This window comes from Loxodonta africana, chromosome 27 (assembly GCF_030014295.1).
Source record: "Loxodonta africana isolate mLoxAfr1 chromosome 27, mLoxAfr1.hap2, whole genome shotgun sequence".
In the NCBI taxonomy this organism is placed as follows: domain Eukaryota; kingdom Metazoa; phylum Chordata; class Mammalia; order Proboscidea; family Elephantidae; genus Loxodonta; species Loxodonta africana.
This window is the reverse complement of record NC_087368.1, coordinates 35,834,122-35,853,496: the sequence shown is the minus strand read 5'-3', so window position 1 is coordinate 35,853,496 and position 19,375 is coordinate 35,834,122. Positions and strand designations below refer to the sequence as shown.

The window sequence follows — 19,375 nt, the reverse complement described above, 5'->3', positions numbered from 1 at the left end:
GTGCAAGAGTGGCGTTACTGGCAGATTCTTAGTAGAATGTGTTTTGAGTTTTTTTTGATGTACTAAAAAAAAATTACCTTGAGTTTGCCTTTACTGCTTTACCTGAATATACATTTATGAGGTAGATTTAGAGGAGTGCCATCCAGTTCAGAAGCCGTTATCGACATGTGGCTAGTTAGATTTAAATGGACTAAAAGTAAATAAAAAATTTAGCTCCCCGCTTGTGCTTTCCACATTTCAAGTGCTCAGTAGCCCCATGTGGCTAGTGGCTACCATATTAGACAACACAAATATGGAATATTTCCATTGTCATAGAAATTCCACTAGACAGTGCTGGCTTAAGGCATAGTTTATGGCTATGGAATGAATTATATTATGTATTCAAATTAAGTGACCTTATGGAGTTTATGTTTTATTGTGTAGTCTTCTCGTCTTTTAGCCATTTTAAAAATGGGGCTAGAAAGAAAAACTGTTTAAATGTGGAGGTATATTACTTCTTAATAAGATGTTTTTATTTAAATTATTTTTATGATAGGCATAATTGAAAATAAATACGAAATTTTCTGTCTTAACATCTTTGGTGGAATGTGCTCTTTAGCAATGGATTTTTAAAAAAGTGCTTTTGTGGGAAGAGTGGAATGAAAAAGAATAGACTACAGGGAAGATTGGACAGGACCACATGAACTGTCTTCCACCACGTGTGTCACCCTACTGCCTCCAGCAGTCACTGGGGTGCTGGGGCAGGGAGAATTAACCCACCTGCATAGCATAAAAATAAGGCTGTTTAAATTGTCCAAGTTAACTAGCCTAGGACTGGTTACCATTTAATAAACTATTTCCACCCTGATGGGCTAAGGCACACGCACTTCAGACTTTTGTGGTATTGCCTGATGGTCAAAGAAAGGGAGGGATTTTGCTTGGCTTTTTGTAGATTACTGTATGCTTCTGATGCATAACAAAAAATGTAAACCAGTGAAGAGTACTAACGGTTAGAACGCTCAGTTGGGAATCGGAATCCTGGAATCCTGGACCCTGGAACACTGGTGCGTATAGCAGACTTCGGATCAGATTGGATCCCATGCCTCAGTGAACACAGCAGATATCAGCCAGGATTTTTTTTTTGAAATTGTGCTCAAAGATGATGACCAAAATAAGGCATCCCATTGTGGTGTTCCAGCTGGATTACTGTTCCTGTGCTTGAAGTGGGCAGGCGCAGCCACACCTTTGTGTTTCACCTGTGTAACGATCTTGCTGCATGGCCATGTGGCATCGAGGAGCAGTCCATTTGGGAAAAGATGGTGTTGATTAGCTATGGACCCAGTTGCTTGGAGACTCTTGGTGAATGCGAATTACTTCAACACTTTGAACTTTGAAATTTGGAAAGATCAGACATTCCTCATAGTTTCAGGTGGTTAGGTTCAAGGGACTAGCCGCTGGATTTTACCTGACTTAGGACCTAATATTCCAGTGCTAATCCCTAAATGTGGAAAATTTTAGAATTGCATTTAATTTAGTCAGCTGTCAGGCTGTGGTCAATTTTTTTTTTTTTAATCAGTCTTCTTAAGGCATGACTTGATAACTTTAGCAACTCTAAAATACTTACCCAATTTCATCTAATTATAAGTAGCGTTTTATATTAACAACACAGAGGGTGTTTCATTTAATCGTTCTTTTACAGTTAGAGTGATGAAAGAAAAAAAAATGAAATTCTTTGTAGTGAGCACAAAATTATATCCAAAATCTTTGTAAAGCAATACACTATCTCCTTAAAATATGTCTGTAATACGGTAAACATTTCTTCCTACCTTGTGTAAACTACGATTCACAATAAAAAAAATTAAAGTTTTCTTTTAATGCTGAACTAAATTTCTGTTTATCAGTAAGTATACTTGCTTATTTTTATCTCGATATTTTGAGCTCTCTTGGTCAGACATAGACTTTACAAGTGGCCAGGCATACATACACCTGATGAACTAAAAACCCTGCCACGATTACTTCTGCTTTCTTTCCAGCCAAAGCATGTGGCTGCCCAGAACTCAGTGTTTGCCACTAAGTTGTCCATACCTGGTGCTGGAAGGAAGGAAGGTGTCACTCTGCTGTTAACTGACTTGCTCAGTTGTTCCAGTGACCTCTAGGCAGTGATTAACTCTCCGTGTACTTTATCCTTTCCCAGGAGGATTCCGAAAGGGCCAGGTATTCCCACCGGTCCAGTCATCGTCGTCCTTATCTGGTTTGTAATAACCTATGAACTTGCCCCTAATGCTTTTCCCCATTAGCTTAACGCAGTCACTCATGAATTTTTACTGTCTGTTCTTATTTTTATCAGGGAGTTGAGGATGCAATGTGCACTCGAAGTCTTGGCAGTCACAGGGTTGGTATTTTAAGTTGCTTCTGCCATAATAGCAAAGCTTGTCTGTGTGAGCTTTCTGCATCACCTTGGCTAAACAATCTGACAGTGTCCGTACATTCCTTTGCCTCTTAAAACAAAGATGGAAACTATTGTAGAAGTCCTTTCATGCGAAAACGTTGCTTTCCTCTCAAATGATTGCTGTACAGTAAATTAACTTTTAAATTGCATATTTTCATCTATTAATATATGTTTCTACTCTCTTTTTCTGTAGAAGGACCTTTGATTTTGGAAAATTATTACACAATAATAAGACTGATTTTATAGACCAACCTCTGTTTGATTCGGACTTTCAGGTTTCCCCCATTTTCATATTAAAAAAATGACAAATGGGAAATAATTCTGGGCTTTGATTGATTTATTATAATTTTGCTATATGGAGAAATTGAGCTATTTGGCAAATTCCCTGCTTGTTGTATGTATAGGAATTACCATGCTTTGACATTTTGATTAACATTTTATGAAATGTTCACAGCTGTTAGCATCTATTGTTACTACTTAAAATAAAGGAGAAGTTGCTTCCTGAAGGCTGGTATATTGTGCTGTGAGTGATCAGTCTGGAGAATTGTGCTTTAAATCTCAAAGCGATGCTTTTAATTTGCACATTGATAATACTGTGTATATACTTACTTACCCCTAGATTTTTCATCAGTAAAGTGATCTTCCACGTGAAGGTCTGTGTTTGTTAACTTTCCCTAAGTCCAGTTTTCTTTTCCCCTTGTTTAATGTGCAAAAATGCATTATAGTGAACTGAAGTGTGTTCTGGCTTATTAGTCGTTGACAAGTTTGTGTTCTTAAGTCTTTCACACAGGTTGTTTTCTTGTTGGTTAATGTACTTTACTGTCTTTCTAGAGTAAGTTAGTAAACTAGTTTTTGAGCCATAAGCGTTTTGATTAGTTTCAAAGCTTTAGTTTTATAAGAATATTAAGAAGCCTTTACAGAAATCCAAGACAATCAGCAGTAAAAATAATGGAACAGGAGAAAGCTTTAAGATAAACAAATTTGTCATGCTTCTCCTGGGAGATACTTTGATTTTTCTCTTTGAATATTTTGAAAAGAATCATTCGTGCAGTTGGTATTGAAAACTTAAAAGCTGAGTGTCAAGGACTGTGAGAACATCCCCCCCCCCCCCCCCCGCCCAAACGTAGGCCTTTCCCTCTGCTTCCTGTTACAATGTTCTCAGGGTGAATTTTCACACGGCTATTCTGAAACTAAAAAAACCCAAACCAAACCCATTGCTGTGTAGTGAATTCTGATTCGTAGCGACCCTATAGGACAGGGTAGAACTACCCCATAGAGTTTCCAAGGAGTACCTGGTAGATTCGAACTGCCAACCCTTTGGTTAGCAACCGTAGCACTTAAGCACGATGCCACCAGCGTTTCCCTTCTGAAACTTGGTCGCCTTTAAATTTGTGTGTGGCTCCAGGGAAACTTGATTACATGTTAGTTTAACCTAAAGGTAAAATCAACCAAATTTTACCTAGTTTAGGAGTCTTAAAAACAAATCCACAAGCAAACAAAAAGAAATCTGCAATTAAACCGATGGAGGAATTATTTACCCCGAGTATCTGTAAAATAATGAGACTGATTTTCTTTTTATAGAAATTGTATTGTTAAGCAAATTTAAAACATAACTAGAACACTTGTTTTACTATGGTAATTATGAAAAGTTGTTACCATCGTAAAAAGGGTAAAGCCAATATTTTCAAAAAATTAATGTGTGATCTTAAAGATGAATAAAAGATTTACACCCTGGAGACTGTAGTGCTTTCCTGAGAGTTTACAACCAACATGCTTAAAGTATTTAGATTTTCCTGGAGATATATCTGGAAGCTCCTTGATAACACCATTTAAAAGAAATGTAATTAAGTTTTTAAAACATTTTTTGTTTTACCTGGATAGTATTGGGAGTTCTAAATTTTCATCAGATTAGTTGCTTTTAAAGACAGCTTTATCATCTCCATTTAGCTGAATATAAAGGCAACTTTGTTCTGTGTAAAAATAAATATGAGGACCTAAAACACTAACCTGAATTTCCTTGTGGCTTGCCATATAGTTTTGGGTTCTGATGTTTCTCTGCCAGTTTTTTTTTAACTTATGAGCCATGTATTAAAAATTCTAGCACTTTTTGAACCTTATGTTTGATGTATGAATGTAAGCAGTACCTGGACGTGAAGTAGATGTGCCTGTCTTGTTTTATATCATCTTGTTAGGGCTTTGATCTTTATTTTTGGCTACTTAACTTTCAGGTACTAGCTTTCTGTTCTTTTTTTTTTTACTGTGCTATAGGTGAAAGTTTACAGCACAAATTAGTTTTTCATTCAAAAATACATACCCAGATTATTTTGTGACATTGGTTGCAATCCCCACAATGTGTCAGCACTCTCCCCCTTTCCTTTTCCACCCTGAGTTCTCTGTGTCCATTTGTCTAGATTTCCTTTCACTTCCTGCCTTCTTGTCTTTGCTTTTTGTTAGGTGTTGCCCATTTGCTCTGTATACTTGATTCAATTAAGAAGCATGTTCCTCACGTGTGTTATTGTTTATTTTATAGGTCAGGTACTACCTTTTCGAAAGGTGACCTGTCAGAAGGTATTCAGGCTGGAAACGCTGGTGTCAATCTTATGGACATTCAGTATAGAAATAAAAAGAGCAAAGGTAGTTCAAGACTTGGTGGATGGCGACAAGGGAGGATTACATCAAAACCCTGAGATTAGGATTGAAACAGTCTGTGTCTGTTCGTTATGTGTAATGATTAGAGCACTGACAGTGTGGAACATCAGTGGCTGCCTTAAAAAAAAAAATCTCCCAAAGCCTGGTTACTGTCAACACTCACTGCTTCATATGCTGGAATGCAAGAAGACCCTGAGGCAGAGGTGATCCAACTGAGGTGCTCTTCAGTCAGAGCAGTTAAGCATATGTCGCTATTTCTCATTGGTGGGGGTGTTTACCCGTTGTATATGTTTAGTTCCTGTTTATGTGGCAATGCCCTTAGTATAATTTAATGAATTTATTTTTTGTAATGTGTTTGCAATTCGTGTTTTGTTACTACACTGATTAATTCCATTGAAGAACCCATCCAAGGATGTAACTGGGACACACTGGAGCAGCGCCAGGATAACCAAAAGGAAAGACATCATGGTGTGTGGTCCAGAAAAGTGCACAGTGTTATGGTGTTAGGTATTACGCCTTCACTGTTGATTGACTCTCAGTCTTGGTGTTGGGTATTTACGCATTCACTGCTGGTAGACTGTCAGTGTTGCTGTTAGGTATTACCCATTCACTGCCGGTAGACGCTGTGTTGGCGTTAAGTATTACCCATTCACTGCTGGTAGACTCTCAGTGTCCGTGTTAGGTATTACCCATTCACTGCTGGTAGACGCTCAGTGTCCGTGTTAGGTATTACCCATTCACTGCCGGTAGACGCTCAGTGTCCGTGTTAGGTATTACCCATTCACTGCCGGTAGACACTCAGTGTCGGTGTTAGGTGTTACCCGTTCACTGCTGGTAGACGCTCAGTGTTGGTGTAGGTATTACCCATTCACTGCTGGTAGACTCTCAGTGTCCGTGTTAGGTATTACCCATTCACTGCCGGTAGACTCTCAGTGTTGGCGTTAGGTATTACCCATTCACTGCCGGTAGACACTCAGTGTTGGCGTTAGGTATTACCCATTCACTGCCGGTAGACTCTCAGTGTTGGTGTTAGGTATTACCCATTCACTGCTGGTAGACGCTCAGTGTCCGTGTTAGGTATTTACCCATTCACTGCTGGTAGACTCTCAGTGTCCGTGTTAGGTATTACCCATTCACTGCTGGTAGACTCTCAGTGTTGGTGTTAGGTATTTACGCATTCACTGCCGGTAGACTCTCAGTGTCCGTGTTAGGTATTTACCCATTCACTGCTGGTAGACTCTCAGTGTCCGTGTTAGGTATTACCCATTCACTGCTGGTAGACGCTCAGTGTCCGTGTTAGGTATTACCCATTCACTGCCGGTAGACGCTCAGTGTCCGTGTTAGGTATTACCCATTCACTGCCGGTAGACACTCAGTGTCGGTGTTAGGTGTTACCCGTTCACTGCTGGTAGACGCTCAGTGTTGGTGTAGGTATTACCCATTCACTGCTGGTAGACTCTCAGTGTCCGTGTTAGGTATTACCCATTCACTGCCGGTAGACTCTCAGTGTTGGCGTTAGGTATTACCCATTCACTGCCGGTAGACACTCAGTGTTGGCGTTAGGTATTACCCATTCACTGCCGGTAGACTCTCAGTGTTGGTGTTAGGTATTACCCATTCACTGCTGGTAGACGCTCAGTGTCCGTGTTAGGTATTTACCCATTCACTGCTGGTAGACTCTCAGTGTCCGTGTTAGGTATTACCCATTCACTGCTGGTAGACTCTCAGTGTTGGTGTTAGGTATTTACGCATTCACTGCCGGTAGACTCTCAGTGTCCGTGTTAGGTATTTACCCATTCACTGCTGGTAGACTCTCAGTGTCCGTGTTAGGTATTACCCATTCACTGCTGGTAGACTCTCAGTGTTGGTGTTAGGTATTTACCCATTCACTGCCGGTAGACACTCAGTGTTGGCGTTAGGTATTTACCCATTCACTGCCGTTAGACTCTCGGTGTTGGTGTTAGGTATTTACACATTCACTGCCGGTAGACTCTCAGTGTTGGTGTTAGGTATTTACGCATTCACTGCCGGTAGACTCTCAGTGTTGGTGTTAGGTATTACCCATTCACTGCTGGTAGACGCTCAGTGTCCGTGTTAGGTATTACCCATTCACTGCTGGTAGACTCTCAGTGTTGGTGTTAGGTATTTACCCATTCACTGCCGTTAGACTCTTGGTGTTGGTGTTAGGTATTTACACATTCACTGCCGGTAGACTCCCAGTGTTGGTGTTAGGTATTTACGCATTCACTGCCGGTAGACTCTCAGTGTTGGTGTTAGGTATTACCCATTCACTGCTGGTAGACGCTCAGTGTCCGTGTTAGGTATTTACCCATTCACTGCTGGTAGACTCTCAGTGTCCGTGTTAGGTATTACCCATTCACTGCTGGTAGACTCTCAGTGTTGGTGTTAGGTATTTACGCATTCACTGCCGGTAGACTCTCAGTGTTGGTGTTAGGTATTACCCATTCACTGCTGGTAGACGCTCAGTGTCCGTGTTAGGTATTTACCCATTCACTGCTGGTAGACTCTCAGTGTCCGTGTTAGGTATTACCCATTCACTGCTGGTAGACTCTCAGTGTTGGTGTTAGGTATTTACGCATTCACTGCCGGTAGACTCTCAGTGTTGGTGTTAGGTATTACCCATTCACTGCTGGTAGACGCTCAGTGTCCGTGTTAGGTATTTACCCATTCACTGCTGGTAGACTCTCAGTGTCCGTGTTAGGTATTACCCATTCACTGCTGGTAGACTCTCAGTGTTGGTGTTAGGTATTACCCATTCACTGTTGGTAGACTCTCAGTGTTGGTGTTAGGTATTTATGCATTCACTGCTGGTAGACTCTCAGTGTTGGTGTTAGGTATTACCCATTCACTGCCGGTAGACTCTCAGTGTCCGTGTTAGGTATTACCCATTCACTGCCGGTAGGCGGTCGGTGTTGGTGTTAGGTATTACCCGTTCACTGCCAGTAGACGCTCAGTGTCCGTGTTAGGTATTACCCATTCACTGCCGGTAGACTCTCAGTGTCCGTGTTAGGTATTACCCATTCACTGCTGGTAGACGCTCAGTGTCCATGTTAAGTATTACCCATTCACTGCTGGTAGACTCTCAGTGTCCGTGTTAGGTATTACCCATTCACTGCTGGTAGACGCTCAGTGTCCGTGTTAGGTATTACCCATTCACTGCCGGTAGACGCTCGGTGTTGGTGTTAGGTATTACCCATTCACTGCTGGTAGACTCTCAGTGTTGGTGTTAGGTATTACCCATTCACTGCTGGTAGACTCTCAGTGTTGGTGTTAGGTATTACCCATTCACTGCTGGTAGACGCTCAGTGTCCCTGTTAAGTATTACCCATTCACTGCTGGTAGACGCTCAGTGTCCATGTTAAGTATTACCCATTCACTGCCGGTAGACGCTCAGTGTCCGTGTTAGGTATTACCCATTCACTGCTGGTAGACTCTCAGTGTCGGTGTTAGGTATTACCCATTCACTGCTGGTAGACGCTCAGTGTCCCTGTTAAGTATTACCCATTCACTGCTGGTAGACGCTCAGTGTCCATGTTAAGTATTACCCATTCACTGCTGGTAGACGCTCAGTGTTGGCGTTAGGTATTACCCATTCACTGCTGGTAGACGCTCAGTGTTGGTGTTAGGTATTACCCATTCACTGCTGGTAGACTCTCAGTGTCCGTGTTAGGTATTACCCATTCACTGCTGGTAGACTCTCAGTGTTGGTGTTAGGTATTACCCATTCACTGCTGGTAGACTCTCAGTGTCCGTGTTAGGTATTACCCATTCACTGCTGGTAGACTCTCAGTGTCCATGTTAAGTATTACCCATTCACTGCTGGTAGACGCTCAGTGTCCATGTTAAGTATTACCCATTCACTGCTGGTAGACGCTCAGTGTCCATGTTAAGTATTACCCATTCACTGCTGGTAGACGCTCAGTGTCCATGTTAAGTATTACCCATTCACTGCTGGTAGACTCTCAGTGTTGGTGTTAGGTATTACCCATTCACTGCCGGTAGACTCTCAGTGTCCGTGTTAGGTATTACCCATTCACTGCTGGTAGACTCTCAGTGTTGGTGTTAGGTATTACCCATTCACTGCTGGTAGACTCTCAGTGTTGGTGTTAGGTATTACCCATTCACTGCTGGTAGACTCTCAGTGTTGGTGTTAGGTATTACCCATTCACTGCCGGTAGACTCTCAGTGTCCGTGTTAGGTATTACCCATTCACTGCTGGTAGACTCTCAGTGTTGGTGTTAGGTATTACCCATTCACTGCTGGTAGACTCTCAGTGTCCGTGTTAGGTATTACCCATTCACTGCTGGTAGACTCTCAGTGTTGGTGTTAGGTATTACCCATTCACTGCCGGTAGACTCTCAGTGTCCGTGTTAGGTATTACCCATTCACTGCTGGTAGACTCTCAGTGTCCGTGTTAGGTATTACCCATTCACTGCCGGTAGACTCTCAGTGTCGGTGTTAGGTATTACCCATTCACTGCCGGTAGACTCTCAGTGTCCGTGTTAGGTATTACCCATTCACTGCTGGTAGACTCTCAGTGTCCGTGTTAGGTATTACCCATTCACTGCTGGTAGACGCTCAGTGTCCATGTTAAGTATTACCCATTCACTGCTGGTAGACTCTCAGTGTCCGTGTTAGGTATTACCCGTTCACTGCTGGTAGACACTCAGTGTTGGTGTTAGGTGTTACCCATTCACTGCTGGTTGATGCTCAGTGTTCTGGAGTTTTGAGAAATAGGTACATTCTGATAGAAATTGATACTCAGTGAATTTTGTGTCCACACCCTCTTTGATGTATGTTTTATTTTGTTTCCAAATAAAAACTTACGGGTAAATTGTTCTGAGGGTTAAAAAAATTGTTTTTTGGATTAGTGTTAATAACAAATTTGGAAACATTTTTGCTAGAAAAAAAAGAGCCATTGATATTTTCAATTTTTTTCTCCTTTGAGGAATCTTTTGTTTTTAAAATGACATAAATATCAACCGTTTCTAGTTACACGTGTTCTTTATCTTTCGCCCAAGTCCTGGGAGCTGTTTGGATGTCCAAGTCATGGATTTCTCTATCAGATAGGTTCAGCAATTTTTAAAAAGCAACTGAACTCAACCGTATGTTCAGGAAAAGGGAAGTTGAAATAGATTAATTTCAATTTGACTGTGTTAAATTCTATGCTGAAGAAATAAGACGGCTACTGTCTTCAACGGACTCTTATCTGGTTGGAAGGAAGGAGTAGTTTATTTACTAGAATTTGTGGCTTGGGTAATACGTGTTTTGATCATGTTTTTTCCTTTTCTTTTTAAACAAACGGGTTAGCTACTAACTGAGAAAAGTAAATGAAATTTCTGTAGAGAAGGAACTTTGTTTTCAGGCAAGTAACACCTTGGAAAGTTTCATTATGTATTTTAGACAAATTTGGATAAATAGTTTTGTTACACATGTAATAATAACAGTATTGCCTGTCTTTTCTGGTAGTTTCAGGATAATAACAATAAAAAGTGCCAAACCCATTGCTGTCGAGTTGATTTCCAACGCATGGTGACCCTATCAGACAGAGTAGAACTGCCCCATAGAGTTTCCAAGGAGCAGCTGGTGAATTCGAAATGCCGACCTCTTGGTTAGCAGTTGAGTCTTCCAGGGCTCCTTCATGGAAATATAAGTATGCAAATGAAGATTTTTCTGTCCCATTACTTTTTGGTATGTATTATAGTATCATTTTCACTGAATTTATATGAGGGGTTAAACTGTATCACTTAGCCCTATGCTTATGAAATATATTTTTTAAGGCTTCTGCAATACCTTTTTTAAATGACCCTGTGATTGGGCACCAGGGGAGGGGCTTTGTTCTATCTGAACTAGTAGTTTAATGCCTAATTAGAATTAGAATGTGTAACATATGGTTTTCTAGTGTAGTTTAAACTAGAAATGCATTTTACATAGTGGTCTAGCAGATAGATGCAGGTGTGTTTTTATGTATGTACAAGCTTTTAAAGTGTATCACTGGAACAGAACTCCACAAACTAGCATTTACTCTTAATGTGCATTGTACACTCTAATATTTTCTTTTCTATTTCGTTTTTTTTTGAAAATGCCGGTTAAAACTGCTAAATTGATTTCATGAGCTATTAATGGGCTACAGCCTGCAGTTAGGAAAGCATGACTTTAGGTTAGGTTTTTAAGTAGTGCTCCCTAATATTCTCAGTGGGTAAAAAAAAAAAAAAAAATATTCTCAGTGGGTATGAACCACAGAAAAACCCCAGTGCTGTCCAGTCAATTCTGACTCATAGCGACCCTATAGGACAGAGTAGAACTGCCCCATAGGGTTTCGAAGGAACAGCTGGTGCGTTTGAACTGCCAGCCTACTGGTTAGCGAGTCGACCTTTTAACCACTGCGCTCCAAAGATCCATTTACCAAACAATATTTAAACCACCAGAGGAACTTGTTCATTGCTTTGTTTTATACGTTGTGTCCTGGCTGAGATGGCTTTAGACATGTAAGTCAGAATGCTTAAAGCAACAGTGTTTGGAAACCACAAATCTAAGTACAGTAGCTATTACTTAATTTAGTTACTTGGATTAGAAATGTGGTATTACATGTTTTACTTTTTTTTTTTTTAAGGACCCTACATAAAATGTGGGTTTTCTGTTCTTAACATGAATTTCATGTATTTTTCTTTGATTCACATTTAATGTCGCACTTGTATATATGCTTTGATCTGACCCCATTTTGCAAGTTTGTTCAGCATTTTTAATGGGGAAGGTTCTTAGAGGAAGGAAGTCTTTCAGATGCGTTTCTTCAAGCAAATCCAAAGGAACTGCCCCAGTTTTGATGCTGCTGTTGTTTTTCGTAAGCTTGAGCCTGCAGTATGGACTCTTGCCTCATTGCCTGTCTATGTTTCAAATGATGGGCAATGATGGTAACAGTCAAGATGATGAAAAGTAAAGCGTCTTTTGACTTCAGAACGCTTAATCCCTGCATTTAAAGGTCCTGAAGGTGTTCTGTGCTGTTGTGTCCCGAGATGGAATTCTCACCTTTACGATTATGAGTTCTGTGGTTCAAAAGATAAATAGATATGCAGTTTTAAGCCTACAGTTTAGCGACAGGGGGGAAGAATATTCTTTAACTCGAATGCAGTAACCTTAGCATTTGTTGATATCTGAATTTAAAAAATAGTGCTGGACTTTTAATAATTTTGCAAATGTTACTTTTTTTTTCTCTTTATGTTTCTGAATTTGGAAATACAACCAACTCTCACCTTTTTCTGAAATCCAGTATGACGCTGTCAAGGATAGATCCCCAAGGCTTTCATCGTTAGTACGTAGCGCGTGACTCTGTGTAAATGTAGCCTTCTGCTTTGTGGACACCTGGTGACACTCATCATAGGTTATGACTCACTTTCCCAGGCCTGTTATGATGCTGTGGGGGACATGTATGGCTAACAAAGCAAAACCTGTTTTCTAACGGTAGCATAGTCTGTCAAATGAATAATGTTTTTTCTTTTAGAATTTCAAGACCAGATAAAAATTACTTGCTTCCCTATTTGGGACAGTGATTGGCAGTAACAGCATCTTTTCCTAAAATGATGAACCAGCCAGCTGGTCCACACTCACTGCCCCGTAAGACACTTTCCCAGCACTACTTAGTGACCCACTGAGCTGCATAGCACCGGACCAGCTGTGCCTCTCACTGTGTGTCACAAGCTAGCAGGTGTAAAGTCACTAACAGAAGCTCCCAGCAGTCTAGGTGAAACCAGAGACATCAGTATGTCTGAGCATTTCGGTTTGATTTCTTTTTTTTTTTTTTCTTTTTTGTGTCATTTTAACCAAGGGGTTAAGCTATAGCATGCTTTTCTTGGGTTAATATTATGTCGGTAGGTTTCCTGAGTTTCTAGATATACAGGGATCTCTTAAAATGTTCAGGGTAATATATAAAAAGATATACATAGTCTAAAAATGAATTTGTAATCATCGAATTTAAGGCTAGCTGCACATGTGTGAGATGGCTTGCCTAGAGCAGGTAGCGTTCTGCCTGTGGCAGATGATAGGTAGGGTACTCGTAGGTGCACCCCTCATTTCAGGCCCGCAGTGCATACGTAGATTGACTTCTTTTTTGCCATTTGACCTTTTTAGTAGTGTCACCCGCCCCCTCATACACACATGACTCTTGGTACCCCAGCAGAAGTTGTATACTGAGACAGCCCTTTCTTCCAAGTTTCCTCATATAAGCTGATTGTCTAGTAAGGCTCCTCCTATGCTGGGTAGCCGGTTACACCTGAGACATTTTCCTCCTGAGCAGCACCTGCCGTGGGTCCACCAACTTGGGCTGAAAGTACAGCCTGGGGCAGTGCGGTGTCGTATTTGTTCTGTCCTGTTTTGGATGATCCAAAGGGTTTCTTTTTGGCCTGTTTTCCCCTAGGTAAGGGGGACAGTAGAAGGGGGTAGACTCTCTTGTCAACCAAACCTTTCAAAAAAAGGTAGAAGGACTCTAATGAGGTGTAGGGTGAAGGTCCCCGCACATTTCCCGGCTGGCTGTGAGTCCTAATTAAATTTTCTGTAGCTGGCTGGACAGTGAGTTGGGTGCTGGGCAGCAGGGGATTGGGGGAGAGTACAGGTGTGAATTTAGAGGGGCCGTATATGTTGGCCACTCAGGTGCAGTGAGTCGGGTACTAACAGAGGGGAGTATGGGGCCATGTATGTTGGCCACTCAGGTGCAGTGAGTCGGGTACTAACACAGGGGAGCAGGTTGCATGTAGACTACTCTTTTTCTCATATAGACCCTTTTTGTGTGTATAATGTAAAGTTTCACTTTATGAAATTACTTGGAAAACTTTGCCCTTGAAGTTAATTTAAAACCTTTACTTTCAGAGTTGTTCCCACAGTCACTCTCACAGCGTGAAGAAGAGGTCTTCTGGCTCTCGTAGAGATCCGCTGGTTAGTCCTTGGTGTCTGGTCTGTCTGCATGCACCTCCTGCTGCTGAAAAAGCCACTGATTGTTTTCAGTGGACGTAAGAATTATGACTGCTTTGGGGTGCTCCTAAAGCATTATCGAAAGTTGATAGTGTGTTGTTACATGGTTTATCAGAACCCCATTAAAAATAATCTTGTTTTCATTTAGAAGATTTAATGTCAAAGTTAACGTATGCTAACCCCAGGGGCTAGAGGCTGTACGGTATCACGAGAAGCTCATTAAGAAGGTATTTTCATTTATCAGCTGTCCTTTGGATTAGACCTTAAGAATAGGTTTAGTGATGTCCTTATTTTAGAAATTTGATTTGATTTAGTTTTGGTATTATGTTGTTGGGTGCTGTCAAGTTGGCTCCAACTCACAGTGGAAAATGTGTTTGTAGGTCAGATGTTGGGAAGGTGGAATGCGTCTTCCGGTAGAAATGACGACGTGAAATGGCAGAGTTCCCTGCTAGCTGGCTGAAATCTCTTTAACGTGTGATGTAACTAAACTACAGAACTGACGGTGTTGTCCATTCCAGCCTCCTGGGAGACCATTTCTGTGGGGGAACGGCATCCCCAGAATACCCACTTGGGGTGCTTGGAGCACCTCATTCCTGTCAGGCTGCCATAGGGGTACTGGTGAAGGAGTGCAGTCCCAGTTCCCTGCTAACCTCAGGGTTCCCACGGAAGGGGCTCTGACCTTTGGTGGAGTGGGGAGGGGGTTGGGAGGCTTTGGTTGGTGTGAGGAGGGAGGGGCAAATGTCATGGAGAAGATGTTCCTGAGAGGCCCTGGAGGGTGAGATGTTTGGGAGCCCTGGTGAGAGGTGAGTTATGGCACCTCAGCGAGGGTGTGAGTGGTGCAGGAAGACAGGGCCAGCAGTGGCTAGGGCAGGGGGCAGACTGGGGGTGTCTGGATCACAGTGTGATCAGTGGAAAACCAAAAAACCAAACCCACTGCTGTGGAGTCCATTCCGACTCCTAGCAGCCCTATAGGCCAGAGTAGAACTACTCCAGAGGGTTTCCAAGGCTGTAATCTTTATGAAGCAGACTGCCATACTGTTCTCCCAAAGTGGGGCTGGCGGGTTCGAACCACCGACCTTTCATTTGGCAGTCGAGCGCCTAACCACTGTGCCACCATAGCTGTTTATCATCAGTGGGTCTTTAAGTCAGTAATTGCCTGAAGTTGCTTAGCCTTGAGTAAAAAACATGACTAGAGAAATTGGAGCAGGAATTTCATGATGCCTTTCTCCCTCTCAGGTAAAAACAGTGTTTGAAGTGGTGGTTTTGTGCTCGTATTGGAAATGAAGCTGCTGCAGATAGTTTAAACTAACCATATTTAGCTCTCTCTTTTTTAAATAACTTAATCTCATCAGTTTATTTTGACAAATAGGCTAGGCGAAGTTTGGAATCGAATGACTATTTAATCATTTCTGTGGCTTTGCCAAAGGGATTGTAAAAGTAGTAATTATTTAGTTGCACTGGATTTTCCAAGGACATTCCTAAGTATGACACTTAAATAAATCACTTATTTCCATTTCATTTTGACTGAGGGTTTATTTTTTGTTTTTAAAGTAATAATATTGGTAATGATTTGAAATTAGTTCAACTTTAATGCCTTTTTTGAGAGACACAATAATTATTTTAATTTTTACTTTCAAACATGATCCGATGCTTTAAAGACATTGTTTTGGAGGAGAAGGGGGTTGGGGATATCAGAGCTTGCCTTCGTGTGTTCAGACTATTGCTGGGGTAGTAACAGGAGAAGGGGGTTGGGGATATCAGAGCTTGCCTTCGTGTGTTCAGACTATTGCTGGGGTAGTAACAGGAGAAGGGGGTTGGGGATATCAGAGCTTGCCTTCGTGTGTTCAGACTATTGCTGGGGTAGTAACAGGAGAAGGGGGTTGGGGATATCAGAGCTTGCCTTCGTGTGTTCAGACTATTGCTGGGGTAGTAACAGGAGAAGGGGGTTGGGGATATCAGAGCTTGCCTTCGTGTGTTCAGACTATTGCTGGGGTAGTAACAGGAGAAGGGGGTTGGGGATATCAGAGCTTGCCTTCGTGTGTTCAGACTATTGCTGGGGTAGTAACAGGAGAAGGGGGTTGGGGATATCAACACTTGCCTTCGTGTGTTCAGACTATTGCTGGGGTAGTAACAGGAGAAGGGGGTTGGGGATATCAGAGCTTGCCTTCGTGTGTTCAGACTATTGCTGGGGTAGTAACAGGAGAAGGGGGTTGGGGATATCACAGCTTGCCTTCGTGTGTTCAGACTATTGCTGGGGTAGTAACAGGAGAAGGGGGTTGGGGATATCAGAGCTTGCCTTCGTGTGTTCAGACTATTGCTGGGGTAGTAACAGGAGAAGGGGGTTGGGGATATCAGAGCTTGCCTTCGTGTGTTCAGACTATTGCTGGGGTAGTATTAGCAGTAATCTAAGAAGAATGTGTTTGCTTTTACTTCTTCCAGAGTGGACTCTACTTCGACCAGAGAAACTATAGCAGTCTTAGACATAGCAAACCCACCTCTGCCTGCTACACTCGGGTTTGTCGGAAGTGCTTCGGCTTTGTGTGTTTCATCCAAATTTAACACACTGCTAACTTCCTTCTGCCACTTGTGTGTTTTGACTAGTTAGAACTGATCTGTGAGTGTGCATGTATCAGGTTTTGGTAACTGAGTTCACATAGTTTCTGTGAGTGTGTTTTTAAAAAGGGGAACTGCTGAGTCACCATAATTGTGAATACCGTTTTTTCAGTGTTTTTAATGAGCAGTTTAAGACAGACAGCAAAGTTCACAGAATTGTACAGTGCACACCGTGTGCCCACTACGTAGATTCTGCAGTTAGCGCTTTACTAGATTTCCTTTATCACAATTATCCGTCTGCCAGTCCATCTTATTTGATGCATTTCAGAGTCAGCTGAAGGCATCAGGATATTTCATGGTGGGTACCCTTTTAATAAAAGCGCTAACATGTGAGAATCTGAACTATAAAGGGATAAATGAGAAGGCATTATTTGTTTAATGTTAGGATCTTTTGCTTTTTCAAGGCATTTGGCAAACCATGTAATTAAAATGTGCATTGAGTATGTGACACACAGTACATGTAAAATAATTCATTTTATAAAACCTGTACATGCAGCTTTGGTGCTGTCTTTTCCATGTCTGATGGCGTTTGTGAGGACTGAAAATCGTGTCCTCGAATGACATCAGGAAAAGGAATTCCTTTGTAAGAAGTGTGCCCTTAGTGCATGGAGTTCATTGTGACTGGTGCAGTTTATCTGATTAAGGCACTTTGTCCTTGGCTTGTTTTGAAATACAGGTTTTCTAATCTATTTGGGACAGTGTTTGAAGCCATAACTCAGAGATCATTTACCTGGTCCCCCAATAACCAGACTAAGCCCATTAAGAGTCTGTCACCAGATCATTGAAAGTATCACGGGAGCTGCTGGTGACTGAGGGGTCCAGCCTCCCTTTGCCATACTCCCTGTCCTGTGAGCCTCTCCTCCTCAGTGTCTTCTCAGGTTGCCATCCTGTCTCTTAGCAGTGATCTTCAGAGACTAATAAGACTAAGCACATTTATAGAAAACTGTTCTGAATGTTTTTTTCTTATCCTCAAAATTGGTGTTCGAAAAGGTGTCTTAATGACTTAAGTATTTCTCACATTGTTTCTTGTCTACCTTAAGCACTCAGAAATTGCTAGTGAATTATGAGGTCATAAACTTGGGGCATATGAGCTCACAATGGTGAGACTGATCCTCCTTTGTTTTTGTTTTTTGCTTATTTGTCTTGTTTTGTTTCCCAGCAGTGCTCTTCACTGTACAGTGACCCCCTGGCAACGTCTAAGAGTCGCAGGGTCAGTACCTTCTGCGGGCGTGTTGCCTTCACAGCTGCCAGTTACTTCTCTTTACCTTTAACGATGCGCTTTTCTCGTAGGCCTCCCCTATAGCCAGTCCTGGTCTGCTGAGAAGTGCCAGTCTGGTTTGTGTTTTCCACTTTCAGCGTGTGCAGTACTGGAGATGCTGGCGTGGTGATGTTGGCTGTGGCTTGGCAGCTTTCCTCCAAAACCATCAGGGGCACGTGGCTCTGTCGCCTAGTGTACTGCAGATCGTGCTGCCTGTGCTTAAAAGTCACAACCTTAGTGTAGTAAGAATAAACAGCCTCCCTTCACAGGGAGATGCCTGGCCGTCCGTAGGCCCTTGCTTAGAGTCCGTTTCCTGCAAGGGGGACTGACTTGCATGGCTCCCGCCACGCTCATACACTTCTGTGAGGTGGCTGCCCACGTAAAGGACGCCATTTTTTCCTTTGGCTCAGCCTGTTGCTGGGACCTTGGCCACGGTTAGCACTGGGCTCTAATAAAGCAAGAAGCTGACTAGAAAAGCAGAAACGATAGCTCTGTGTCGTGTGCAGGTTGCTCTCAAGTTGCTCTCAAGCTGTTGTTTGCTGTGGTGTGTTTTAGTGGACTGGGAACCTGAAGCTTTGTGACTTCATTTTATGGTGACAGTGCACAAGATGCTTTTGGTACCTCAGTTTTCTCTTCTGCCCTGTTCCCTCTTTTGAGAGGATTAATTCATAAATATTAGTTCTCCTAGTTTTATAACATAATGATGAAATACAGTCACCAGTGGGGCTTTTCTAATGAAGTGTGAGCTTGAAGTTTTAATGAGACTGATGTGGGAATTTGTGCATATAAATGAATGTTATATCCATCAGAGTCCTCACCTTGGGAGGCTGTGCACTTATTCCAGTCTTCAAAACTTTTTTGGAACTCAATACTGCGAAGAAGTTACGCCGTTTTCAATGTAACTTTGATCCTGAGTAGATAAATGGTATTTCCTTTGTTCTTTAGGCATCACTGCACGATGGTGGATTATATAACCCTTATAGTTCTCGAACTGTAAGTCTGACCAGGGGGAGGTGGTGAAACGGGGATGCGTAGGTGGGCACTTCTGCTTACAAAGAAAAAGTAATTCCACCTGACCTGTAATTACCTGTAAGCTGCGATCCATTCATTCGGTTAGCCATTGTGACTCTTGCCCAAGCTGTGAGAACTGCCTGCTGGAAGTCACGACCTGAAGTATGATGGGAATACAGGTCGAAACACCTGTTTTCTTGCATGGGAAGAGGATGAGACCAGCGCTGTTCAGGGCATGCCCTCTCTCGCCTCTCCCTCTCGCTGTGGGCTGCTAGACTCGAGGGTGGGCATGAGGCGGAGTTCCAGACCAGGGAGTAAGTTCACCTTCTCCCTGGGAACCAGGAGCAGAGTTAGACCTAGAGTCACTGAAGTGTTCCCAGCAGGAAAAGGAGCTGATTGTCTTTGTCAAACCTCTCTTTTCGGAAATGTGACAG

General features: G+C 42.2%; 1 protein-coding gene across 12 annotated transcripts in view; it reads left to right on the top strand.

Moving 5' to 3' along the window:
* LRRFIP2 (LRR binding FLII interacting protein 2) overlaps window positions 1–19,375 on the top strand; it is a 113,306-nt gene that overhangs the window by 38,166 nt on the left and 55,765 nt on the right. For 4 of the 12 annotated variants that reach the window (XM_023554843.2, XM_023554842.2, XM_064277464.1 and 1 more), the window contains 2 exons: window positions 2,174–2,230; window positions 2,327–2,371. The exons of 4 other annotated variants lie outside the window; for them this stretch is intronic. In XM_023554843.2, the coding sequence (XP_023410611.1) occupies window positions 2,174–2,230; window positions 2,327–2,371 (102 nt within the window). Of the gene's footprint in view, window positions 1–2,173; window positions 2,231–2,326; window positions 2,372–12,365; window positions 12,408–13,957; window positions 14,024–16,498; window positions 16,574–17,831; window positions 17,883–17,962; window positions 18,008–18,875; window positions 18,924–19,375 lie in introns of all 12 variants that reach the window. 4 more of the 12 variants (XM_064277461.1, XM_064277462.1, XM_003415704.4 and 1 more) reach the window with 3 other exon arrangements.